The following is a 24,170-nucleotide window of genomic DNA, read 5'->3' as shown; positions in this document are numbered from 1 at the left end:
AGAGTCTTATGGACAATTATAAGGACTCTGGATTTAGGAATATTAATCTACCAGCACTGGGCAGAATGCATTCCAGGAGGGAAAGAATTAGTAGGAGCAACATTTGCAAAGATATTTTCCAGGTGAAAAGTTCTGAAACAATTCATCGTTTGATCACCCATTCATTCATATTAATTCAGCACATATTCAAGAAACACTGTGATAGATTTTGACACTAGACCCTGACTCTGATAAATCAATAAACTTCTCCCACATGAAGTTGAAACTTTGGTGGAATGATGATATCCTGAATAGAAAGGTTCCACATATTGACAAGCTTCTAAAACTCTGTAGAAACTAAATTTTATTATGAATCTAATATTGTAAAAGAGAAGTTCCCAAAAGGTCCAATTGTATATACAGTCAGTTGAATCCGTAAGTCATTTCTTTAGCAATCACCTTTAATGAAATATTGGCCAATATTCTTTGCACCTTTAATGAAATACTGGCCAATATTCTTTGCACTCTTAAGATTACTTTTGAAAATAATTATTGGATGTTCTACATCAAAAGAAACCAAAACATCCTAACAACAAAGAATAAACTAAATCTCTGAGGCTTATCTTTCCACAAATTATGATGAGTCACAGAATTTAGACTACAAATATGATTAATTCAAATACAAGCATTTATGAATAAATTAATCTAGCAAGCATAAGGGAAGCAAAGGCCAGTCCAAAATTACTAACTTTGCCTGTAACCTAGACAATAGCATTTTCCAAACAATTGCTGAAGCATGAAGATATTATCATTGGTGGTTAGATGAATGGCTTTAGTACCCCCATAATGATAAACCCACTGTCACAGAGGACAGATAGGAACTAGTTTCTGCTGTCAAACCGTCATGGAATTATTAAATATGGAGGGGGAAAATGACCCAAACAGTATGTAATGAGTTCCCTTTTCATTCTCTCTCTACAAAAGCACATCTGTGGATTGTTAATGATTCTGAAATGGATGAACCAAATTGATGAGAAAAGAAAAACATCTTTCAGAGACAGAAAAAGGGAAAATGAACACACACATAATGTTTATAAAATATAATTTAAAATATAAAGGCTTGTGAAAGTACTGTGGAAAACTATAACATAGCATACAGATATAAGTGATTATTACTCATTTCCATATTGCCTTATTGCTTTCCTTGTTTTTCTTTATGTTTTAAATATAGATCATTAATCTCTTAAAATATGGAGAAATACCAAGACTTATTCACAAGTAGTCCATGTGTGTAACTTTTGTGAGGTGGCACTGCCATTCCAGACTGGGACTTTCTATACTGCTGAATGACTTTTTTACTAGATGTGCCCTGTGGGCTGCACACAGTGACTAGAATGTGTACCAGGCTTTCAGTATCTCAGTTCACACAGATTCTGTACAAGCCCTGTGGATTGGCTTTTATTAACTAGAGTCCTTGTGCCACAAAGACTCGGTTGGCATGGGATGCCCAGGAAAGCCTCACCTCAGCTCAGAGATATGACTCAATCATGAAATTCCTCAAGCACAAGCACTGGTGGTATTGATCTTTACACCTCAGTGGTATTGTGCAAGTTTTCAATAACCCTGAACTAAGTTGGATGACTTACAAGGATATGAAACTGAAGCACATTAGACAAAATTATCATGATGTCAATCCATACACTGAAGCCACCATTTTATTTGGTCATATTTAGTGATACTGAGGTTATCTCTCTTCAGAAATCTCAGTTATAAAGAATTTCTTATTTGTGCTTTAATACATAGGAAACAAAGTAGTAAAGTACTAGGAGACCAGACCTTATTCCTTAGCTTAAGGACAGACACAAGACTGAAAATAATCAATATTCTGTTTGTTCTCAGGGTGGTATCAGTTAGCTATATCACAAAGGTAGTATGGTGTTAAAAAGAAAAAAAATGACCAATATTTGTAAACACAGAGACATAATCCTGGAAAGGGAAATCACCTTTAATACTCAAATTTTCTGACTCAGAGGGAGAATTGTTTGAAACACCACTGTACCCAAAGGACTTTATTTGACATAAATATACATTCCAAGTGGGAGTGAGGGGCCATTTGGCACATGACTTGACTCTTTCACACAAGGTAAAAACACTAAGAAATAAAGAAAAGTGAGAAGTCATTGAAGGAAAATTAAACAGTATACAGTTGCTATACTTTCACTGGAACCCACTGTGAGAAATATAGAAAGTAGTATTATGATGTTTATGAAGGAAAAATATCATTTTAATATATTACATTTACTACAAAGCCTCAGATTTAAACATACTTTAAAGTAATCTTTCAAAAATAACACACTCTCTCCACTCACATATATGCATAGGGAATTCATTCTTACACAGCCTGTCTATATAGAGCCCACCAAGTATCCCACAGATTGTGTTATAATTTTTTAAGTCACATTTTCTCCACTGCAAAACAACAACAACAACAAAAACCACACTTCATTTTTACATAAAATGTACTCACAGACCCAGGCAGTATCATAAGAAGTAGATGAATAGAATAAACAATTAATTGGTGTCCCAGTTTCCAGATCAATGAACACCTTAATGGCACAATGAAACCCTGTACCTCCACTGACCAAGCCCTGAAGATTATGTGATTAAAACATCTGTGCCTTTAACTAGCTTCTCTCTTAGTATTTTTATTCTACACCACCCCACTCAGCTGGCTAAACGACTAGGCAACAAGGTCAATCAAATGCAATACTTCTCTCTATTCAAATATAATGGAAGTTTTGACCATTCCACATTCAAAGAGCAAATACATTCTCACACTGACAACCACATTCCATTGGCTTTTCCTGAAAGCAAAGTGTGACAGATGCCTTGGCTGTAATTGCCAATCAGCCTTTACATGGCAGCTGAAAACACAATATATCACTTTGATCTCCTTTGCTCTAAACACATCCACAATCAAGAAACCTGAACAAGGAATAAGAAATTGGCATCATTTCCAGAAGCTGTCACTCCACGGCACTTGAATACTATAATGTATATTTTGCTCACATGTTTATTTCTCTGTTTCAGAGACATGCTGTTGAAGATCTGAGCAACAATCACCTACACTTACACACTATACACACACACACACACACACACACACACACATACACATACACACACACATACACACACACACACACACATATATATATATATTTGAGTAACTATTTGGAAAACACATTTTATTACCAAGTACAAAATCTGAATATAAGCACATTTAATTAAATATCACCACTGCCACTTCCTTTCCAGTTACACGCTTGAGCAATAAAACAATGTAAGAGTGCTCATCTGATTTTGAAACAGTGTTCAAAAGAGCTGTACTCACATTTTGCCGGCAGGTCATAGCCACATGTGATTTTTGCATGTCCAGTTTCACAGCCGTTCAGGTTACGACATTCTGCCAGTAAACAGGGGCCAGCTGCTCGGTGAATACAGCCATCCACTAGGAAAGAGAGAAAGAAGTTAGCTCATTTTCGTCCTTTTGGAAATAAATGGACAACCTGAGATAGAAAGAAAAATGGAGCTCAGTTTTTCCTCCTGGAAATCACCATAGTCTCATAGAAGAAACCTATGATGTCCAATCCTTCAAAACTATATTTTCTTGTGTGTGTGTGTGTGTGTGTGTGTGTGTGTGTGTGTGTATTTGATTTGTGTGGTAAGCAGAGGTAGAAGGGTTATAGAAGTTGTGTAGTGTGTTGGTAAACATTAAACAACAGTTTCTCTGGGGGTGGGGAGTCGCTGATTTACAGCATTTTCCATTATCAATTGTGTAAATATCCCTACCACGTCCAATGTCTAACTATTAACTTGATGACACTAAACACAGGTTTGGGAAGAAATGCTAACAATTTTGTCTCCCAAGCTGGTAAGTGTTGTCTCTGACATATCACAGGTTATAGAAGAAAAAAGGTCAAGAAGAAAGTGAGAACGTCACTCTGAAACATCTGTACTCACTTCAAAACTGGGAGTAGAATTAAAGCCGTCAGGAAAAGAACCAGACCTCCGAGTTTCCCCTCCCCCAAAAGCATGACACAAATACAGCTGTGTTTCTGCAGGGTATCTGACAGGGCACTAGATGATGGGCAAGGGCACCTTAGGTCTTAGTAAACACCCATAAAGTCACCCTCACTCACTTGACAGGCACTAAGCCAAGAACCTTGGCTGTTGCTGCCCTAGCTCCGCTAAATGATCAGCTTCCTGACTTTCACCAACCTCAAGCGTCACCAGTCCTTTGGCCTCTCAGCCTCCTCCTTCAACACCTGGCCTACACAGTGAAACTCGCCTTTTGAAAACACAAATCTGATGCTGCTGAAAATTAAAATCTTATACTACTGGATGAGGGGCAAGTACACAGATGGTCAAAGATCATATGCACATAAATTAGGAAACTGAAAACTTAGGTTCTTAGTTGTTATTGATTGGGCCCCTTGCATGGAAAGGAAATGTAAGACTCCTAAACAAGGATAAGGAGACAGAGAAAGAGAATCATTGTAACCTGGGATGTGAAAATAAACCAGGATATTAGAGATCAGAAGGAGTCCCCCTGCCTCCCCGGTTCACACCAGCATGTAATTGATTACTGCTTCTTATTATTGTTATTGTTATTGTTATTAATATTACTATTATTTCTATTTTGAGAGGAAGCCAGATAGTGGATGAAAGGTGGTCAGTGAGGGGCAGACAACTTGTCTAATGTTCAAGTAGCTTCTGCTACCATGGACTGGCATGAAGACATTGCTTTCAGCTGAGGAAGACCCCTAGGGAAACAAGCTCATCTGGGCTTGACTATATCACCATACATGTAGAGTCTGAGAATGAACCTGGGCTCAAGGACCCTCACAACAAAATGACTCCAGACTACTCTGGGCTACAATATATGAGAATAACAAGGTTAAATGGACTCTGCCTTTACCAGTCATATGATACTCAAGTCCCAGTTTCCTTAGAAATTGGTGTCAATAATGGCACTACCTCACATGGATGTACATAGAATTTAAATAATATAATGCATGAGAGGCACCACATAGCATTTAAGACAGTGTTATGTGCCCCATAAATAGTTCTCATAATTATTTAATTATCTAGTTAAAGTTAATAATTTAATTATCTTAAACCCATCTAGTGGAACTCTTTTATAGATTTTAAAATAACTCCTTTCCTTATTTAAAAATAAGAAATATAGAGAAGCAAGAAGAATATGAAAACCACCATGGGGTGCCTGGGTGGCTCAGTCAGTTAAACGTCCGACTTCGCCTCATTTCATGATCTCACGGTGCGTGGGTTCAAGTCCTGTATCAGGCCCTGTGCTGACAGCTCAGAGCCTGGAGCCTGTTTCAGATTCTGTGTCTCCCTCTCTCTCTGCCCCTCCATGGCTCACACTCTGTCTCTGTCTCTGTCTCTGTCTCTGTCTCTCTCTCTCTCTCTCTCTCTCTCTTGAAAATAAACATTAAAAAAACTTTAAAAAAAAGAAAGAAAACCACCATTTATTCCACCACTCAGAGAATCTTCAACATGCTCATTCTTTCACTGCTTAGTCACACACACACTCACACATACAACTTTTCTCTTACAAAAAAAAGGCTTGAAAAATTTTCTTCAAACTCTTTCACACAGCATTTTTAAAAAATTTATTCTATGGAATAATTAACACAGCTGCAAAAGACTTAAGTAAAAACTTTCAAAATTGTTTATAATAGTGAAAACTTGGAACTACTTAGATAGAGAGCTAGTTAGATAAATCAAATTCCATCAAAGTGACGCACGATTATGTGGCTATTAAAAAGAATGGGCCAACTCTATATGTAAATAGTTCCAAACTAGGAAAGATTTTTAAGTGAAATGTCAGGTTGAGAAGAGTACATAAATAGTACAGCCACACCCACACTTATACAGATACAGGTACATGCATACATATATGTACTTGAAAGATATGTTAACATATAAAAAGTGATTATGAGATGGGAAACCAAGGGTGAGACCATTAAGAAGAAAATTAGGTCCTAATTTCTGTTTGCATTTTTTTACAAGAGCTTCAAGAAAAGTAGTTTAAATTGAATACTTTTTTTCTTGGCAAAGAGATAGTTACTTAGTTTGAAATGGATAATTAAAATAAGATTTGCTCGTGTACTTAATCATATGCTGTCAAATATTGTCTCCATTATTTAGATTGCAGTGTAATGAAGTTTGTAGATATCTAATTCTCAAAATCTTCATGTTATACCAGCATTCATGACTGCATTAGGGCAATGAAAGAAAGGCTGAAGAGCTATTTAACAATAATGACTTCAGCTTACATTTCTTGAGTGCATCTATATGCCAGCCACTATACTGAGGACAACCTTACCATGTAGATACTAATTTTATCATCTCCATTTTATAGAAGCTTAGAAGAGGTTAGTAACTTTCCAATATTCACAAAATATTGGCATTGCGATTCAAAAGCTCCGTTTTGTCTGATGCTGCAACCACACCCTTACCCATTATAATTCACTGCCTGCAGGACCTGAATCCAAATAGTCTTACCTCAGTCCCTGCAAGTGGCATGTTGAACTACCATACTGCATTGCTTTTCAGTTCCCATCAATTGTACTCATGAGTTATAATGTTCATACAATCAAATACACAGATTTCAAAAGTACAGTTTTGATGAGTTTTAACAAATACGTTACTCATGTAACCATGATATCAATAAAGTTCTCTTGTGCTCTTTACATACAATTTCCCTTCTCACCCTAGAGAGAGCCCCTTTTCTGATTTTGACCAGCATAGCTAAGTTTTGCCTATTTTATAACTTCAAACTTCATACAAGAGATGGGGGTTGGGGGTTAGCTTCTTTCACTCATCTTATTTTTGAGATCCATCTATGTTGTTGTGTGCATCAGTGCTCCATTCCCTTTTATTGCTGAGTAATATTCCATTGTTGAAAATTCCACGATTTCTTTATCCACTCATGTACAAATAGGCATTGACATGTTTCGTTTTTAGCTATTGTGAATAAGTCTGTACAAGTTACAAGTCCTTGTGTGGCTACATGTTTTCATTTCCACTGGACAAAGAACTATGAATAAAATTGCTGGGTTGGTATATATTTTACTTTATAAAGAACTAATACACAGTTTTCCTAAGTGATATACAAATTTACATCTACCCCCAGCAAAGTATGTGAATTCAAATTTTGACAGTCTTTTGGTGTTGTCAGCCTTTTTAATTTTAGCAATTCTAATGGATAAAAAGGGGTTTCTCACTGTGATTTCAATTTGCATTTCCCTGATGATTAACGATGTTAAGTATCTTGCCAAATGCTTATTGGCCATTCATATATATTCTTTTTGGAAATGTCTGCTCATGTCTTTTGCTAATTTTTATTGTCTTTTTATTACTGAGTTGTGTTAAATCTGCAATTAGTTCCATCCAATTTTTCTTTTTAATTCCAGAGATTTTTTTTAGATCTTGAGATTTTCATTTGGTTCTTTTTCTTACAGTTTTTGTGTCACTCCTGAACTTTTCCATCTCCTCACCTGTCTTTTCATGTAAATGCCTTCACAGATTTTGTATAGTGATTTTAACAACCCTGCCTCCCAATTCCAATATCTATGTCAGCTATGAATTTGTTTATATTGACTGATTTTCCCCATGTTGCTGGGTCAAATTTTCTTGTTTCTTTGCTTGTCCGGTAATTACTGATGACAAACATCGTTAACATGTTATAAAGGCTTTAAATTATCTTACTCCAAACAGCACTGACGCTTGCTCTAGCCAACTGCTCTAGCAAGCAGTTAAATTACTGCCAGGTAATATGGAGGCTTAATTTTAGGCTTTTGTTATGGTAGATTTATTCCAGTTTTTCCCTTAATTCTAGGATGTGGTCTTTATTCCTAAAGCATTAAACTTCTGGAGTTTCAATGGAAAACCTAAGGTGTTTGTCAATTCCCTCTAAGTTGGGAGAACTAAATTTCTAAACTCTATATCCCTAAAGTGAGAAACTGAATGTTCTACTTCTTTCAGCCTTCAAGCTCATGTTTTCTTCCTGGGTTCCTTGGACTCATTATCTGTACATGCAGTTTAAGGCTCTGCCAAAGATTAGAGGTATTCATTTACAGATTTGGGCATTCCCTCCTTTGTGACTCTCTCTCTTCAGGTACCCTAATCTCAATTCCAGTTGTTCTGACCACCCTGAATTCGTCCTATGATTCCTAAAATCAGTAAAACTATTGCTTTTTATTTGAGTCCTATCAGCTACTTCCCATGGTGGGCAAGGAGGGCCCTTGTGGTCAAAGTCATTTAAATGTGGATCTCACCCAGTGTATTTTCTTCTTTCCAAGGCTGAATCCTCTTTAGTTGCTCTCTAGTGCCAATAAACAGTTTCTGTCATTGCTTTTATATTTTGTCAAGAATTTTAAATTACTATTGGTAGGAAGTCTACTCTGATACAAGCTAGTCTGTCATTATCAGAAGCTGGAAGTTGCATTTTTTATTGGCTAAAACATGACATATTATTTTAGAGCTGTATGTGGCCCTTAGAAAAAGTGCACAGAAGAAAAAGGAAGTGGTATTATCTATTGTATCAATTCTCTACTTGAAAGTGGGTTTTTGTGTCTTTGAAAGACAAAAACAATAATAATGCGTCTATATGCACAAACTCAGTATGAGAATTTAAAATTCTCTAATCTATTGTTAATTCTTTTGCTAGACTTATTTTCCTAAAATGCGAATCTGATTTTACACTTTCATACTAAAGTAATGTTTGCTATTCCCCTTATCTTACATTATAAAGCCCTTAACTCCAAATTATGGTCTTTTAGAGCCTTTACAAATGTGGTTCCAACTTAACCTTCCAACCTCACATCATCCCACTCTCTCCCCCCCTTGACATCATCTCATCTGACACATCTAAATCCTCAGCATTCCCTAAACACGACACAACTTCCTTTGCAAAGTACTCTCTATCCCAAATATGTAGCTACCCCTCCCTGTTTCCTGCCTAGCAAGGTCTTTCTCATTGTTCAACTTCTAGTTCCAATCTTTCCTCCTCTAAAAAGCTACTCACAACATTTACAGGACACAATAATGCCTTTTTATGTTCCCATATTCTGGGTTGTACCCTTATTTTCATACATATAATTGTTTTATAGCTATTATATAAATATAGCAGACTGGTTATGTGCTAGAAAATTTCTCTCCTCTAGTCCATCAGTTCCTTGAAGGTACAGGAGGTTGCTCATTCTTTTTATATCCCTAGTTATCTTAATAACTGACTTTTTGAAAATGCTTAATACAGTTGAACTAAATGCAAGTAAATTTGGGAGTAAAACTAATGTAGTTTTTTTTTTTCTCTATGTTACTGAAGTAGTCAGGCTAGTTAAATCCAAAGAACCAGAAGTTAAAAAAAAAAAAAGTTAAATACATAGCCACAATGTTGTGGTCACAAGTCTAGTGATGAGCTTCCATGTTAAAAGTACTAACATGGGCACCTGGGTGGCTCAGTCAGTTAAGCATCTGACTTCAGCTCAGGTCATGACCTCGCCATTCCCGAGTTCAAGCCCCGCATCAGGCTCTGTGCTGACAGCTCAGAGCCTGGACCCTGCTTCAGATTCTGTGTCTCCCTCCTTCTCTGCCCCTCCTCCACCCCCCCTCTCTCTCTCTTTCTCTCTCAAAAACAAATAAACATTAAAAAATTTTAACAAATTCATAGAATCTGAAAATTCACCTACTTCCGTGGGTCTGGGGCAGCCCACTAGAACATCTGCTCCTTCACCATCCCTTAGGGTCAGAATGCATCAGGCTGAATACTGGGAAGATGTGAGATTCAGCATAGTAGCATTTTTTACATTTCTCTCACCCCCAGCCCCCAAGTGGGAGGGGATGGAGGTCCAACAGTCAATACCTGCGCTGGCAGAGAAGGTATTCACTCTGACCCAAAATGTCTAAACCTACTTACAACTAAAAAAAAACAAAAATAAAACAAAAACTAAAACCAAACAAACAAAAAACCCAAGACCAAAAGTCTAAAAGAGAAACAAAAGTTGGACACGATATCCCAGAGAGCAGTAGGACTACCTATGTCTATTATCCTACAAAAGAGATACTCACAATAGGAAAAAAGAAAAGATGATTAACTCTATAAATAAATATGTTCACTAAAGTCCACTTATTTTTCTTTCTGGTTATATAGCTAGAGAGCAATCCCCAGCCTCCCTCATAGTTATGTGAGGTCATGAGATTGAGTTCTGCTCAGAGGAGTATTGGTAAAAATGATGTAAGTAGGGGCACCTGGGTGACTCACTGAGTTGATTGTCCGACTCTTGACTTCAGCTCAGGTCATGATCCGAGGGTCATTGGATCAAGCCCCATGTCATGTTCCATGCTGAGCACAGAGCTTGCTTGAGGTTCTCTTTCTCTCTTTCTCTGCCCCTCTCCCCAGCTCACGCATGTGCTCTCTCTCTTTCTCAAATAAATGAATGAATGAATGAATGATGTAACTACTTGTATATCCAATCCCTAAAAATGCTACATACAGTCTTCCACATCATCATCCATTTTCTTCAGGCTGCATGCAGAAGACCCACTGGAAGAGTCCAGTTCCCCAGGAGATGGTACAGCAGCTAAATGGAAAGTGCCTAAATCCCTAAATTCTGTGTTGAACAGAGCCCCTCCCCCCCCCACTTCCTAAATCCTTAAAAACTGTGTGGAACAGAGCCCCACTCCACCCCACTTCCCATAATGGACTGTCAATCCAGTGATAACATTTTATTATGTAAGGCCACTGAGATTTGGGGACATTTGTAATAGCAGTTGGCCTTGACTACCACTTTTACTTCTGTTGTAAATACCATACTGGTAATTTTCATTCAGTTTGAATACTGCTATTTTTTTTAACTTTTGTAGGGAAAAAATCAGATTTTACTACTAGAATGAACATATTGTTTTAGCCAAGTTCATTTCCGTAGGTATGCCTCAGAATTCTTAATCATGCTAAATGCTGAGGACTCTGTGAATGCCAAAGCCAGTCTGTCCTATTCATTCAAATAGTTGTTCTCTTACTTTGTGATTGAAAGCAGACTAATAGAAGATAAAGGCTGAGGACTGCCTAAAAACTGTCTGTGGTATGATTAGCTAGTAATGGAGTGAACGCTGTGGTCACTCACAGAGCTGCTCTTCATCAGGGCTAAGAGGAATCTGGCTACAACTTCTTCCAAAGACCACATTTTCTGCTGTGCTGACACATCTGTCATTTACCATCCTGACAAGTGAGACCAAAATGCTTTCAGGCAGATGGTTAACTAAGGCAAGGGACTTTGGCTCCTAGCATATTTCCTCCAGTTATTTAACAATGGCTAAATCCAGAAGACTTCAGTCTATTAATTATACCATCTTGGTTAGGTTTCCTTACAACATAACCTAGAGAATTAGACTGTCTCGGATGGGCTGGAACAATGGGTTTCAGTTGTGCTTGAGGGGGTATTGTTCTTCACTTGTGTCAATAGTACCCTGAGGTGTAGATTTTGAGTATGTTTTTATAGGATAGTCTTACCCACTATTTAAATAGCTAAAATAAAGACAAAGCAATGGACATGAAACCACATCAATTTTTCTGACCTAAGATTTATTTTACCCCATACATTCCAACCTGCCTCTTTGGTATTCCTCAGGTAAAGCTCCCCATTTTATATACAGACAAACAACTTGATACTGAAAACAGGAAAGAAACAACAAGCGACAAAGCACTGAACAGGAATCCATCAGATACAGTGTGCCAGGAAACATAAGAACTAGCAAAAAAGAACCAGGGAAGAGTTCTAAATATGTGTTTTGAAAAATACTAAACATACTATTTAGCAAAATCCACTTATTTTATAAATTGGCCCTATGAGCATTCTTCTTTGTCTTACAAAGACAAATTTTTAAACAGTTTTTAGCAAGGAGGATTTTGAAGTTCTTAGATCTGTACATAGTCATTTAATCTTCTTTTGTAAATAAAAGGCAGTAACTTAATGTAAAAGCAGCCACATAAATCACATTAGCTTGAAAAATAAGAGACTCTCTCATTGAATATATCTTTTAGAAGCCCAAGAGAATACAATGGAGTTCTTTCCAAATCAAATCAACATAAATTTATTAAACAAATACCTTGCACAAAGCATTCTGCAAGAAGCTGTGAAGAAATAAAATGATGATAACAATAGGTAACATCTTTTGAGGATTTACAATGTGCCTTCTGGTGTGCTAAATAACTTGCAAGCTTTCCCTTTAATAAGAGGTGGTGCTACAAGATGGAAAGAGGATGATTCTGGAGTCAGAAGGCAGAAGTTTGTGTCCCAGTGCCACCATCGTTTCTTCCCATCCTCTGATTTCCTCAACTGTAAAACAAGGGCCCTTATAGGACCTCTATTCAAAACCATAGGGTTCTTGTGAGTAAATGAGGTATTACATGACAGCCATTTCAAATAATGCTTGGCATGTAGCAAGTATGTAGTACATGTTGGTTATGTTATTACATTTAATCATCATAAAATTTTTCACAGGTAGGAACTATTAGGATTAGGAAGTAGGAACTACTACTTAACAAAGAAGTGGTATTAAGGAATTAGTGCAAGATCATATAGAAGCTGCAGTCAGAACTCATGTCTGTTTGAACTTAATCTATGTCCTTAATCCCTACTCTCTTCTATCTCCATCAAAACCATGGTCCCTTCCGTTGGGAAGCAAGTGAATAAGACAGAAATGCTCGGAACCATATGTTCACTGAAATGAAAATTATTGGCAATATATAGAGTATCTTAGTTATGGAGAATATGTCTTTTAATAGATAAAAAAAATCTAGGTAATATTTCACATGTTAATGTGTTACATTTTGTAAAATTCTTTGACAAAGTTACCACATATTTCATTCTCAAAACAATTTTGCAAGGTGGTCCTGGACTTTACTACTTTTCTCATTTTATAGCTGAAGAAACTCAACCAATGCAAGAGTAAATGTCTAAGGTCATCCACCTGTTAAGTGGCAGAATTCAAATTTTATTGCTTTTGAAGTACATCAATATCACCTCAAAAACCTGGGAAAAAAACGTGGATTCCTAGACCCAACCTCAAATCTATAGGATCAGTCTCCCTAGCAGTAGGACCCAGAACCTACATTTATTAATCTCAACAGATAATACAGATATACATTACCAGTTGAGAACTTGAAGAATAACTCCTCTTTATCATCTTGTTTTCTTGACAAACCTCCAAGGAGTGGTGAATAGTTGGGTCTATAGCAAATAATCTGATAATTCACTGGATGCGTAAAGTCATGAGTCCTAGCTCTAATAAATCAGAAGATCACCTTTAAATTTAATTAGAGCTATAGTCTCCAATAAGTCCTAATCAAATATTTAAAGAATCCATGTCCTTAACAGTTTGTATTTAAAGCAGGAAATATTAACTGAAACTAGAACTGAAGTCCAGTAGCAAGTTGGATCTTGATTAAATGCTGTTTCACCCAAAGATAGATATGGTAATCATGAAATGACTAAAAATGACCATAAAGAGGTCCCTGGTGTATGGTCTCCAAAGTAAGTTTACAAGACATCCATAAAGGAGATGGACAAATATATTTAAAATATTCTTGATATTTATATGTATCTAATACAATAAAAATGGAATTCAAATTTACTAATATTTAACACAAAGACTGACAATAATACTTGTACATAATTTACAGGTAAACACACAATTTATAAAGGCATACTAAAAAATATTGTACTGAGAAAGGTACACAAGTAAAAAAATGAAGTCAACAGACAAAGTGATTAACAGGGCTCTAGAATCAAACTGCTAGACTATCACTTAAGAGTTTCTACATCTATACAATGGGTATAATATTAGTATCTACCTTCTAAGCTTCTTATTCTAATTAAGTAAGGCAACATTTTTGTACAGTGCTTAGCTTGTGTAGTGCCTGTATAAGTACTCAAAGAATGTTGCTGTGGTAGATATTTCTACCAATGCAATTGCTGCACAGAAGATTAAAACAATTATTCCCATCTTTGCATCCATGCCCTTGGAAATGTGACTCTACAGCTCCTTCCATCAAGAAATGGAATCTGTTTCCCCACACCCTCAATCTCAGCTGATATTATAACTTGCTTTGGCCGACAGAATGAGACAGAAGTAATCCTGTGCCAGTTCTAGGCCTAAGCCTCAAAAGGCCTTTCACACTTCTGCTTAGCAACTATGTAAACAAGCCCAGCCCATTAGCAACTATGTAAACAAGCCCAGCCCAGCCTGCTGAAGGAGAAGAAACTACATGGTACAGAGATAAGCTATCCCAGCTGGGGCCATACTACACTAGTCAGCACTTAACTTTCCTACCAACTGACCACAAATATATATGTGAGAACTGTCCATGAGAAGACCTGTCCGGCTTATTGGTGAATCCACAGAAGTATGAGTTATATAAGTAGCTGTTCTAAGCCACTAAACTTTGGGGGTGATTTGTTACACGGAAAGGCTAACTGATATGCTTAGCCATCATCATCAGAAAAAACACACAAAGGAAAGTCGGTTAAGTAGATGTCTGACTTTAGCTGAGGTCATGATCTCACAGTCCATGACTCCGAGCCCCATGTTGGGCTCTGTGCTAAAGCTCAGAGTCTGGAGCCTACTTCAGATTCTGTCCCTCTGTCTCTTCTCCTTCCCCACTTGCACTCTGTCTCTACCTCTCTCAAAAATAAATACACATTAAAAAAAAACTAAAAAAAATCTTTTTAAAAAAGAAAAAGGTTAAATAACTGTCCGAAACTCTTAGGAAAGAAAAACAATATAGCTGAAGTAATCAGGTGAAAAGTTGATTCCATTAGAGGTCACCTGTAGCTTGCATGAAAGATTTATGTGTCAGGTACTAAATAGCATCAGTGTTCCCTTTAGGGAGGAGAAGAAATATCTGTTAGAAAAAGCAATACACTGACAAGGAGATCCACATCTTGAAGCTTCACAGATGCAAGGAATTAAGCTATCTGAAACAGCCTTGGGCTGACTTAAAAATTAACTTCTGTTATAAGCTTCCTGATGTTGGCCAATTTGACTAGGAAAGACTTGGGCTGTAGTCCCAGGAGAAGATGACAAATGTAAAAAAATAAACATTTACACATTTCCTAGCTCAGGAACCTGGAGCAATTTTCAGTTAAGGGTCACACATATAGCTTTCTTCATTTCTAATCTTAAAAGTTTAGAAACTGATCTTTAAAAATTAGGAGATACTTCTATTTCCTAGAACCTAAGACCTAACTAATTGTGCAGATGCCCAACAAACAATGATTTTTGGTCCCTCTTGTTAAACTTGAATTCCCAAGTGAGAATATAAGAATATTTCTCAACAACAAACAGACCTTCTAAAATCCTTCTTAGGGAAAATATGAATCAATGAGTTCTATCTCATCATTAGGTTTGAGATTGAGAAAGTCAAGTTGATTAGAATCCTACTCAGATGATGATAAAGATATATTTAGTCAATGTTAACTTCATGGTAAACATATTACTTAAAACCTAACCCATGTATTTCCTTCCACATATCCATGCTCTGTCTTTACAAAAAAAAAAAAAAAAAAAAAAAAAAGCCTCGACCAAAGAAAATGATATAGATTACTGGTTGTCTACCCATTATCAATTCTCATTTCCCCTACTAACAGAATCCCTATATTGATTGGGGTGGCTACATGCCCAGCTAAAAATCTATATTTACCAGCAGGTCTCTCAAAAATGTAAAAGATATGAGTGAGCAATTTAGACAGAAGGAGATGCCATTGAGTGAGTTCCTAAGAATCTCATTACAGAGGGTTTACTCACACAGCAGATCCATCTATCTATCTATCTATCTATCTATCTATCTATCTATACTACTACTACTATTGCTACTACTACTACTACTAGGCTTTCTTACTATTATACTACTAGCAGTATTTCTTACTGTTCCACTTTTCTGCATGAGACTTAAACTTGGTGGCCAGACTACCATAGTCATCTAATGAGCATGAACATAAAGGCTTTAGTCTGGTATGGTAGAAAAAAGAGCTGGTAGATGACTGAATTTTTTATAGCATCTATGGAGACGTCACATTAGGAGTATTTCTCACTCAGTGAGAGAAAACATTTTTTGTGAGTGAGCATATGTCTTATGTAGCCCACTATCTGGGGTGGGAATGGAACTTCTGTAACTTGGAACCTAACACTGTTTTTAAATGTTGTAGGCATGCATTTTAATTTAGCTGAGACATATTCCTTGAAATTCCAGATGAGTAACTTTTCTTTGACCATTACAGAAGTATTAATTACTAAGAAATTCTGAGCTGACAAAACATTAGAAGGCAACAGCAGGCAAAAGTCCCAACAGATCAGTGGAGGAGGCCAGGGCAGTGCTGACCATATCATTAAAGAAGGAATGGCAGCTAGAAGAACCTAGAATGCGCCAGTCTTAACAGCCATGTGACCTTAAGATGGTTTACATTTCATCAGCTCTCACCAGGCAGGGATATTTCCATCAGCAATAAGGCTGGATTTACTCAAGGTAGATACTACTAAAGAACCCACAGAAGTGAATGAGGATCATATTTCCCTGGAAGTCCACAGAGATGGTCTGATGAAGGGTAAATTTGCCATCAGAGCTGACAGGGATTTCAGGCAAAGAATATATTAGCTGGTGGCCCAAAAGCTCAGTAATAAACCCTACCTCTTTTTCTTTCTCTTTCTCTCTCTTTTTCCCTCTCTCTCTCTCTCTCTCTCTCTCTCTCTCTTCCCTCGTCCCCCCACTTTTTAATTTGGCAAGTTTGCTTGGGAAGAAAAAAATATCCAATTCAGTTCTTATTCAAGGTCAACCTCATTCCTCCAACCCAGGCAGAGACCCTTCTCAAGGAACTATGAAAAGGCAGGTCTTATCACTATACCCTTTGAGAGAATAACTCCACAAAATAATCTTCAAATCTGAAGTTAATACAGTCTAAGCATTAATGGAAATTTTGACCTTAAGTAAAGAAGCAATAATATCTGTATTCTCAGAGCAGCCATAATAGACCTGCTTCTAGAGTGTGGCTTTGCCTGGGTTAAAGGCATAGATTGTGCCCTTGTTTCTGGGGGAGTCTTCTTAATAGAGAATAGGTCAAACAGAAATGCAATGCGAAAGAGACCTCTCTCTTTCCAAGAAATAAAAAATGAGTCAACTTACATACTTCCTCTTCTATTGGAAACTTCTCAGTGGCTGGGGAACATAAGTTCAAAACTAGGGATGATGTAGGTCAATGTTAACAGATGCTTCCAAGACAACCTCATCTGTTTTATCAGAAAATGAGACCTATGGAGAAAAGTAATCTTTCCTCAAGGAATTCAGCTTTTAAACTTCAGTCGTGTTATAGAATCTTTTCTCCTCATTTTCTTCCTACAAAGAAGTAAATATGTCATTTTGTGGTTCATACTCCCATCTGCTTCAGGAAATACTAATGGCTTCAGGTGATATGATAAAGGATTAAAAATCTTTAAGACAAAAAGAGAAATCTCTGTGAACTTTCAATTGGTTTTCTAAAGGAAAGTGATAAAAGCCTGTCAGTATATATGTATTTGAAAAAATATAAAATCTTGACATACACAAAAGAGAATCCTTGTTTTGGTAAATTAAACTATTTGCCACTCACTCTGCTGGAGTACTATAAGGACTAATAATGCCTCAATATATCTGTAGGTCTGGGTAGGAGATAAACAACAAGCAGTCCTTTTCCCCAAAGTCTGCACATGAAAATGGCATTTATTGCCCCAATCCAAATGTCAACTTTCTCTTCTCCCATTATGTATTTTCAACAGGAGTTTTGAAGAGTAATCTTATGTGAAGAAAAAAACTTAAGGGCAAAAACATTGTGATCATTCTGTCAAGCAATAAAATTATTATTTCTTTTTGACTTTTGCTTTTTAGTTTAATTAAAGTAAAAGTTGACCATTTATTAAAGACTAATTATTAGAGGGGCGCCTGGGTGGCTCAGTCAGTTAGCGTCTGCCTTCGGCTCAGATCATGATCTCGCAGCTTGTGAGTTTGAGCTCAGAGTCGGGCTCTGTGCTGACAGCTCGGAGCCTATAGCCCGCTTCAGATTCTGTCTCCCGATCTCTCTGCTCCTCCCTGTTCACACCTTGTCTCTCTCCCTCTCTCTCTCTCTCTCTCAAAAATAAACATTTAAAAAAAATTTAAAGAATTATTTTTAGAAAAGGTTTAGCTCTTTTTTTTTTAAATAGTAAAAATCCAAACAATGGAGTTTGTACGAGTTTATAATTTTGGTTAAATTCCCTTATTTCCTTCCAGTAAAAAATTCAATATATGTGCCTGCATGGATGAAGATTTTGCCTTAACAATTCTAAACTCTCATGGGAATATGCTAGTAAAAATTCTCAGAGGAAAAAAAAAGAAGCACCATATGTCAAATTAAACTTTAGCATTAAAAAACAATATTTAACCCAAGCAATAAGAGAATAGAATGAATAGTATCACATGTAATTTCTGTAACTAAAATTGCATTCCCATGTACAAACTTAAAATATTTCTAAATAAATAGGTTGAGATTTTTTTTTTGTTGTTTTCCAGAGAAAGTTTCCACTTAATAAAATGTGGCGGGGTGGGGGGGAGAAATTCAGAATTATTTCTTTTGGGAATGAAAGCAGTAATCTGCCCAGTGAAGCCTCAAGGAGCATCTTGATGCTAATGTGACTTGCCAATGGGCATTCAATACCCAAATCCCAGGCCTATGCTATTTTAATGTCACTTAAACTCCCCACCTTCACACTCTCAAGGGTGCCCTCTTCCTACAAGGTTGCTGCCAAAGGAAAATACATTTCTAGAAGCAAATGGAGCAATACTTTTCATTTGCTTCCCCTTTTCCACTGCAGGTCTAGTCACTGGGTCCAAAGTGCTTGTTTTATGGCCTTTTCCAGACAAACTCCTTCTAAACCTATGTGTTCCTACAAAACACCAAAGATTTCTCACCAGGATGGCAACTGAATGTGAAGAAAACTTCACAAAGTTTTCTGCTAGAGAAAGTTCTATTTGGTGAGAACTTTTGATTCACATGTTCACCCACTAAAAAATAAAGAAATGCAAGGCTGACAAGTGGTGGTGGCCACGGGAGAGGGCAAATGGGTTTCTCTGTGATGATAAAGAAAATGTTGTCCATTCTTCAAATTCACAGAAAAGTGACTTCAGAGAGGAGAAAGCCATGACTTGGATAACCCTGCAGCTCATCAAATGTCTCTTTTCTTTTTCCCCAGCACAACCATTTTGTCCCACCCAAAATGCTTGTGGGAGAAGTTAAAACAAGCCACATGTGCTTTCCTCCACAAAAGAGCCCTATATTTTAACCTAGCACACACATCCAACACCTTAAACGGTTTTGAAGAAAGCTGTGTTTATTATGTGGGCTTATGAAATAAAAAGTACAAACTTTCTCATCCTGGAAAAATATGCAATGAAATTTACAGCCAAAATAAGGAAGCTGTGCATAATGTAACACTTGGCAAGAATTTTAATCAGTGGATTGGCAAAGCTAGATGCAATACCTCAGTTCCTTTCAGACATGTCTGAGCTTTCTTAATTTAAATACCACGCACTGGGTCTGGGGAGAACATTTAGGAGAGACACTGTCCTTTCTGCAGGAATGCTGACGAGCAGCACTACCTAACTGAAAAAGGAGCACTGTGGATGTGATAACAGTTTCAACCTCTGGGAATGGAAGATGGCAAGAGATAGACACGCTCTTATTGTAGAGCAAAGCAACACAGATTTACATTATGATAAGGCATTCCAGCCACATTACTTTAAGCAGGCCAAAGATGTTTCCAGGTATCAGTCTGACTCAGTTTGGCTCTAAAGAGCATAATTCTGGACTTTGTCAGGAGTTTTCATGCAGGATTGTTGTTTTCCCAATTGGAAAACAACAGAATTGTCCAGTAGCCCTCAATTCCTGAGCAGCCTGACAGCAGTTCAAATGAGTTGAAAGTCAGGTCACATAATGTGGACCCAAACTGACCGTCACAGAAAGAGTTATAATGTGATGAAAAGCTCCAGGGAACCTATTAAATCCACCATCCCTGTCAGGATGGAACAAGAGCGATCCTGCCTCCACAGGTACAATTTTTAAAGGGCCCTCTAAGAAAATATTGTATTCCTCTGCCATCTGCACAGCACTCTAGTAGTTAGCAATCCAGTATATCTTGTCAAATCTCAGGGACCGAAATATTAAGACTTAAAAGTCAAATGATATAGATGTAAAGTATACTGTGTTTGGACCTAACTGTATCACATGGAGTCTTTTTCTTTAAGAAAAAAATTCTTTTAATGGGGCGCCTGGGTGGCTCAGTGTTCGAGCCCCAGGTCAGGCTCTGTGCTGACAGCTTGGAGCCTGGAGACTGCTTTGAATTCTGTGCCTCCCTCTCTCTCTGTTCCTCCCTCACTCACATTCTGTTTCTCTCTCTCTCTCTCTCTTAAAAATAAACATTAAAAATTTTTTAAAAATTTCTTTTAAAATATTACATGTCCTTAAATTTGCAAATGAAGCAAGATATGCAAACACAAGATATTTACAAATGTTCTGCAATAGGGGTGCCTTGGTGTCTCAGTAGGTTAAGAGTCTGACTTTGGCTCAGATCATGATCTCACAGTTTGGGAGTTTGAGCCCCGCATCTGGCTCTGTCCTGACATCTCTGAGCCTGGAGCCTGCTTTGAATTCTGTGTCTCCCTCTCTCTCTGCCCCTCCCCTGCTCACACTCTGTCTCTTTCTTAAAAATAAAATAAAATAAAATAAAATAAAATAAAATATGGTTATTGATGCTTAAAAAATAAATAAAATAAAATAAATAAATAAACATTAAAAAAATGTTCTGCAATGACTACAGAACTATAGAAGATAAACGAGGGCTGGGGAAGACACTTTGCTCCACTGCACAGGAATCACAGGTCAAGGGACACAGAAAACCCCCAACTCTTTGTAAACTTTCCTAAGAATGTTTTCAGAAATTAATTCAGAAATACAATCTGTTTAGAGAAAATGCTGATTGTTTTTATGCTACAGTATTTCTTTGCTAGGTAATAAAGAAATTTTATATATCTGGAGCATCATAAATATCTGGAGCAAGTTATGATTTGGGGGTTTATTCTGGTTTAAGTTTTGTGTCACCAGAAATTAAAGTGAATACAGCTTGGGATGCCATCACTTTATCAATCATTCCTGGTGCACATTTGGCTCCTCTCAATGGGAAGAGCAGAAAGCTGAAATCTTGGCAGCCCTGGGAAACCACACCTCATGGACTGTGTTCATGGCCTGTTTAAATTTGACACCTGTAGAAAAGGAATCTATGTTTTCTTTGTTTGGGGTTTTTTTTTTGGTTTTTATTTATTTTTTTAAGGTCATTTAGGAGGGCATATTGCCTTTTAGCAAATAGTATAATGACAACTCTGATAGTTTCTGCTGAAAATGAATATTGGTACTGACGAAAAATGCACCCAGTTTATTACCAGAGGGCTCAAGGAAATGGTACTTCCAAATTCAAATGGAGCACATGATACCTAATAATGCAGGGAGAATGTAAATGGAAGTGGTTTTGAACACAGAGATAAAAGTGCCCTGGAGAATTTGATGACCAGGCACAACGGCTGTGGAAGAAAACGAAATCCAAAGATGGATATATGTAAGTTAATTACACTGGGAAAGATGGCTTGAGAGAAAAAAATAATAATAAACTAATTTATGGGCATGAAAATTATTTCAATATGATTGATATTAGGTAAGAATGCTTAACAATTAAAGAAAAAATATGAGGCTTGAATAACATAAAATCAGCATGCATAATATCTGAGAGAGCTAGGCATTTCCAGCTAAGCAAAAAACATACAACAAATTGGAAAGAGTAAAAAAGAAAGAAGATCATCACTACCTTTATATGTCTATTTCTTTTTTTAATTTTTTAAAATATTTTTTAAAATCTGTATTTATTTTTAAGAGAGAGAGACAGAGTGAAAGCAGTGGAGGAACAGAGAGAGAGGGAGACCCAGAATCTGAAGCAGGCTCCAGGCTCTAAGCTGTCAGCACAGAGCCAGATGCAGGGCTCAAACCCACGAACCTTGAGATCATGACCTAAGCTGAAGTCGGACGCTTAACTGACTGAGTCACCCAGGCACCCCTTTAAACATTTTTTTAATGTTTATTTATTTTTGAGAGAGAGAGAGACAGAGCATGAGCGGGGGGGGGGGGGGGGGGGGGGGGGCGCTGAGAGGGAGACAAAGAATCTGAAGCAGGCTCCAGGCTTGGAGCTGTCAGCACAGAGCCTGATGCGGGGCTGGAACCCATGAGCTTAAGATCATGACTGGAGCCAAAGTCAGACACTTAACTGACTGAACCACCCAGGTGCCCCATATATGTCTATTTCTTTATCAAAATCATACTTAAAAATATAATTCATTAGGTCAAGACTTAGCATCCTTTTTTAATGTTTCCAATTCTTTGTAAGCCTACCTCCCTTTTCCCCTCCATCCATATTGCAATTAAAAATAAAAAAAAAAATAAACTGCTAATTGAAATCTTAACTGGTAATGTCCTAACTCTTCAAATAGTTAATTCTGGTCACTAAGAGCACTAAGATGCTTTTTAGCCAGTTACTTTTCTATTACCTCATTTATTTACTTTTTTTTTTTTAATTTATTCAATGAAGACTCCCAGTCACTTGCCACATGCCAGGTACAACTCAGTATTGTGTATAGAACTATAAAGAAGCATTGCCTCTAACAAAATGGCATCACAGTTACATGTCATAATTAAGATACCTAGTTAAATAGAGTATTACTCAGCCATAAAAAGGAATGAGATTGGCTATCTGTGACAACATGGATGGATCTAGAGGGTATTTATGCTAAGTGAAATAAGTCAGACAGAGAAAGACAAATACCATATTTCACTTGTATATGGAATCTAACAAACAAAACAACCAACCAACCAACCAACCAAAAAACAGACTCTTAAATACAGAGAAATGTTGGTTGCAAGAGGGGAAGTGGATGGGGAGATGGGTGAAATAAATAAAGGGAATTAGGTACAAATTTCCAGTTACAAAATGAGTAAGTCACAGAGTTGAAAAGTACAGCCTAGGGAATGTACTCAATAATTCTGTAATAACTTTGCATGGTGACATATGGTGATTACACTTACTGTGGTGAGCATCGAGTAATGTATAAAATTATTGATCAATATGTTTTATATTTGAAACCAGTATAACATTGTATATTAATTATTCTTCAATTAAAGAAAATAAAGATATCTATCAAAGTTCTTTGTCCTTATATCAGAGGATTTTTCATTGTTTCTCTACTCCACTACAGTAGGCCTTCAAGGTGAAATTCATCAAGGTGCTGTCTTATGTAACTTCTCTCTGCCATGCCAGTATCTATTTGTTATCCCTGTGACTTTGGATGGGTTTTGTGAAAAAGGCACAAGTTCCAGATTCATAAAGGATGGGAAAATTTCTCATTCACCACTACTATTCATGATGCTAGGTAAGTTGGTTAGCTTTTTTGAGCCTATTTCCTTATTTATAAAATGGAAATAATAAGTCTTCTCTTTAAGGATGTTTTTGAAGATTAACTTGGATCAAGAATATAAGGCACTTCAAACATGGCAGATGCTCATTAAATGAGGGTGAGGTAATTACCATTCATCATTTTTTTTCTTACATCAGGGGTGCTCTTGCAGAGGTGCTGGCGTGGAGGGGAATCTAAGGGGTCAAGAGCTGGCTTCAGTCCCAAGTCAGGAAAAGGCATCTTGCAGGTGTCACAATTCTACAGCAGTCTACAGCATCTTGCTGGCAAGCTAGCGTATATTGACAAAAAAGTCTAAAAAGTTCCAAAGTGAATCTTTCAATCTTATTATATGCCTAATCCAAAGGAAAGAAAGCAATGGTTTTTACATGAGCAAAGATGATTTTCTCTTTCAAAGAGGATGCCATGTTCCTCATCCAGCCTTGTGAAAAAGTCGTCATGTGAAATTATTTCACATTCTTTTCAGCCCACTCAAAGCACATAAGGGCTTTCTGAAACATGGGTCTTGTAAATATGCCTGAATGCCAGGATT

The 24,170-nt window shown here is 37.0% G+C and overlaps 1 protein-coding gene across 1 annotated transcript in view; it reads right to left on the bottom strand.

Annotated features, from left to right (window-relative positions):
- Positions 1-24,170, bottom strand: part of MACROD2 (mono-ADP ribosylhydrolase 2) — a 2,032,256-nt gene that overhangs the window by 1,275,746 nt on the left and 732,340 nt on the right. Inside the window, exon 5 of the mRNA XM_047854222.1 lies at positions 3,374-3,490. Coding sequence (XP_047710178.1) covers positions 3,374-3,490 — 117 coding nt within the window. The remainder of the gene's footprint in view (positions 1-3,373; positions 3,491-24,170) is intronic.

Source organism: Prionailurus viverrinus, chromosome A3, assembly GCF_022837055.1.
Source record: "Prionailurus viverrinus isolate Anna chromosome A3, UM_Priviv_1.0, whole genome shotgun sequence".
In the NCBI taxonomy this organism is placed as follows: Eukaryota; Metazoa; Chordata; class Mammalia; order Carnivora; family Felidae; genus Prionailurus; species Prionailurus viverrinus.
The sequence above is the reverse complement of the archived record's forward strand: the minus strand, read 5'-3'. Positions and strand labels throughout refer to the sequence as shown.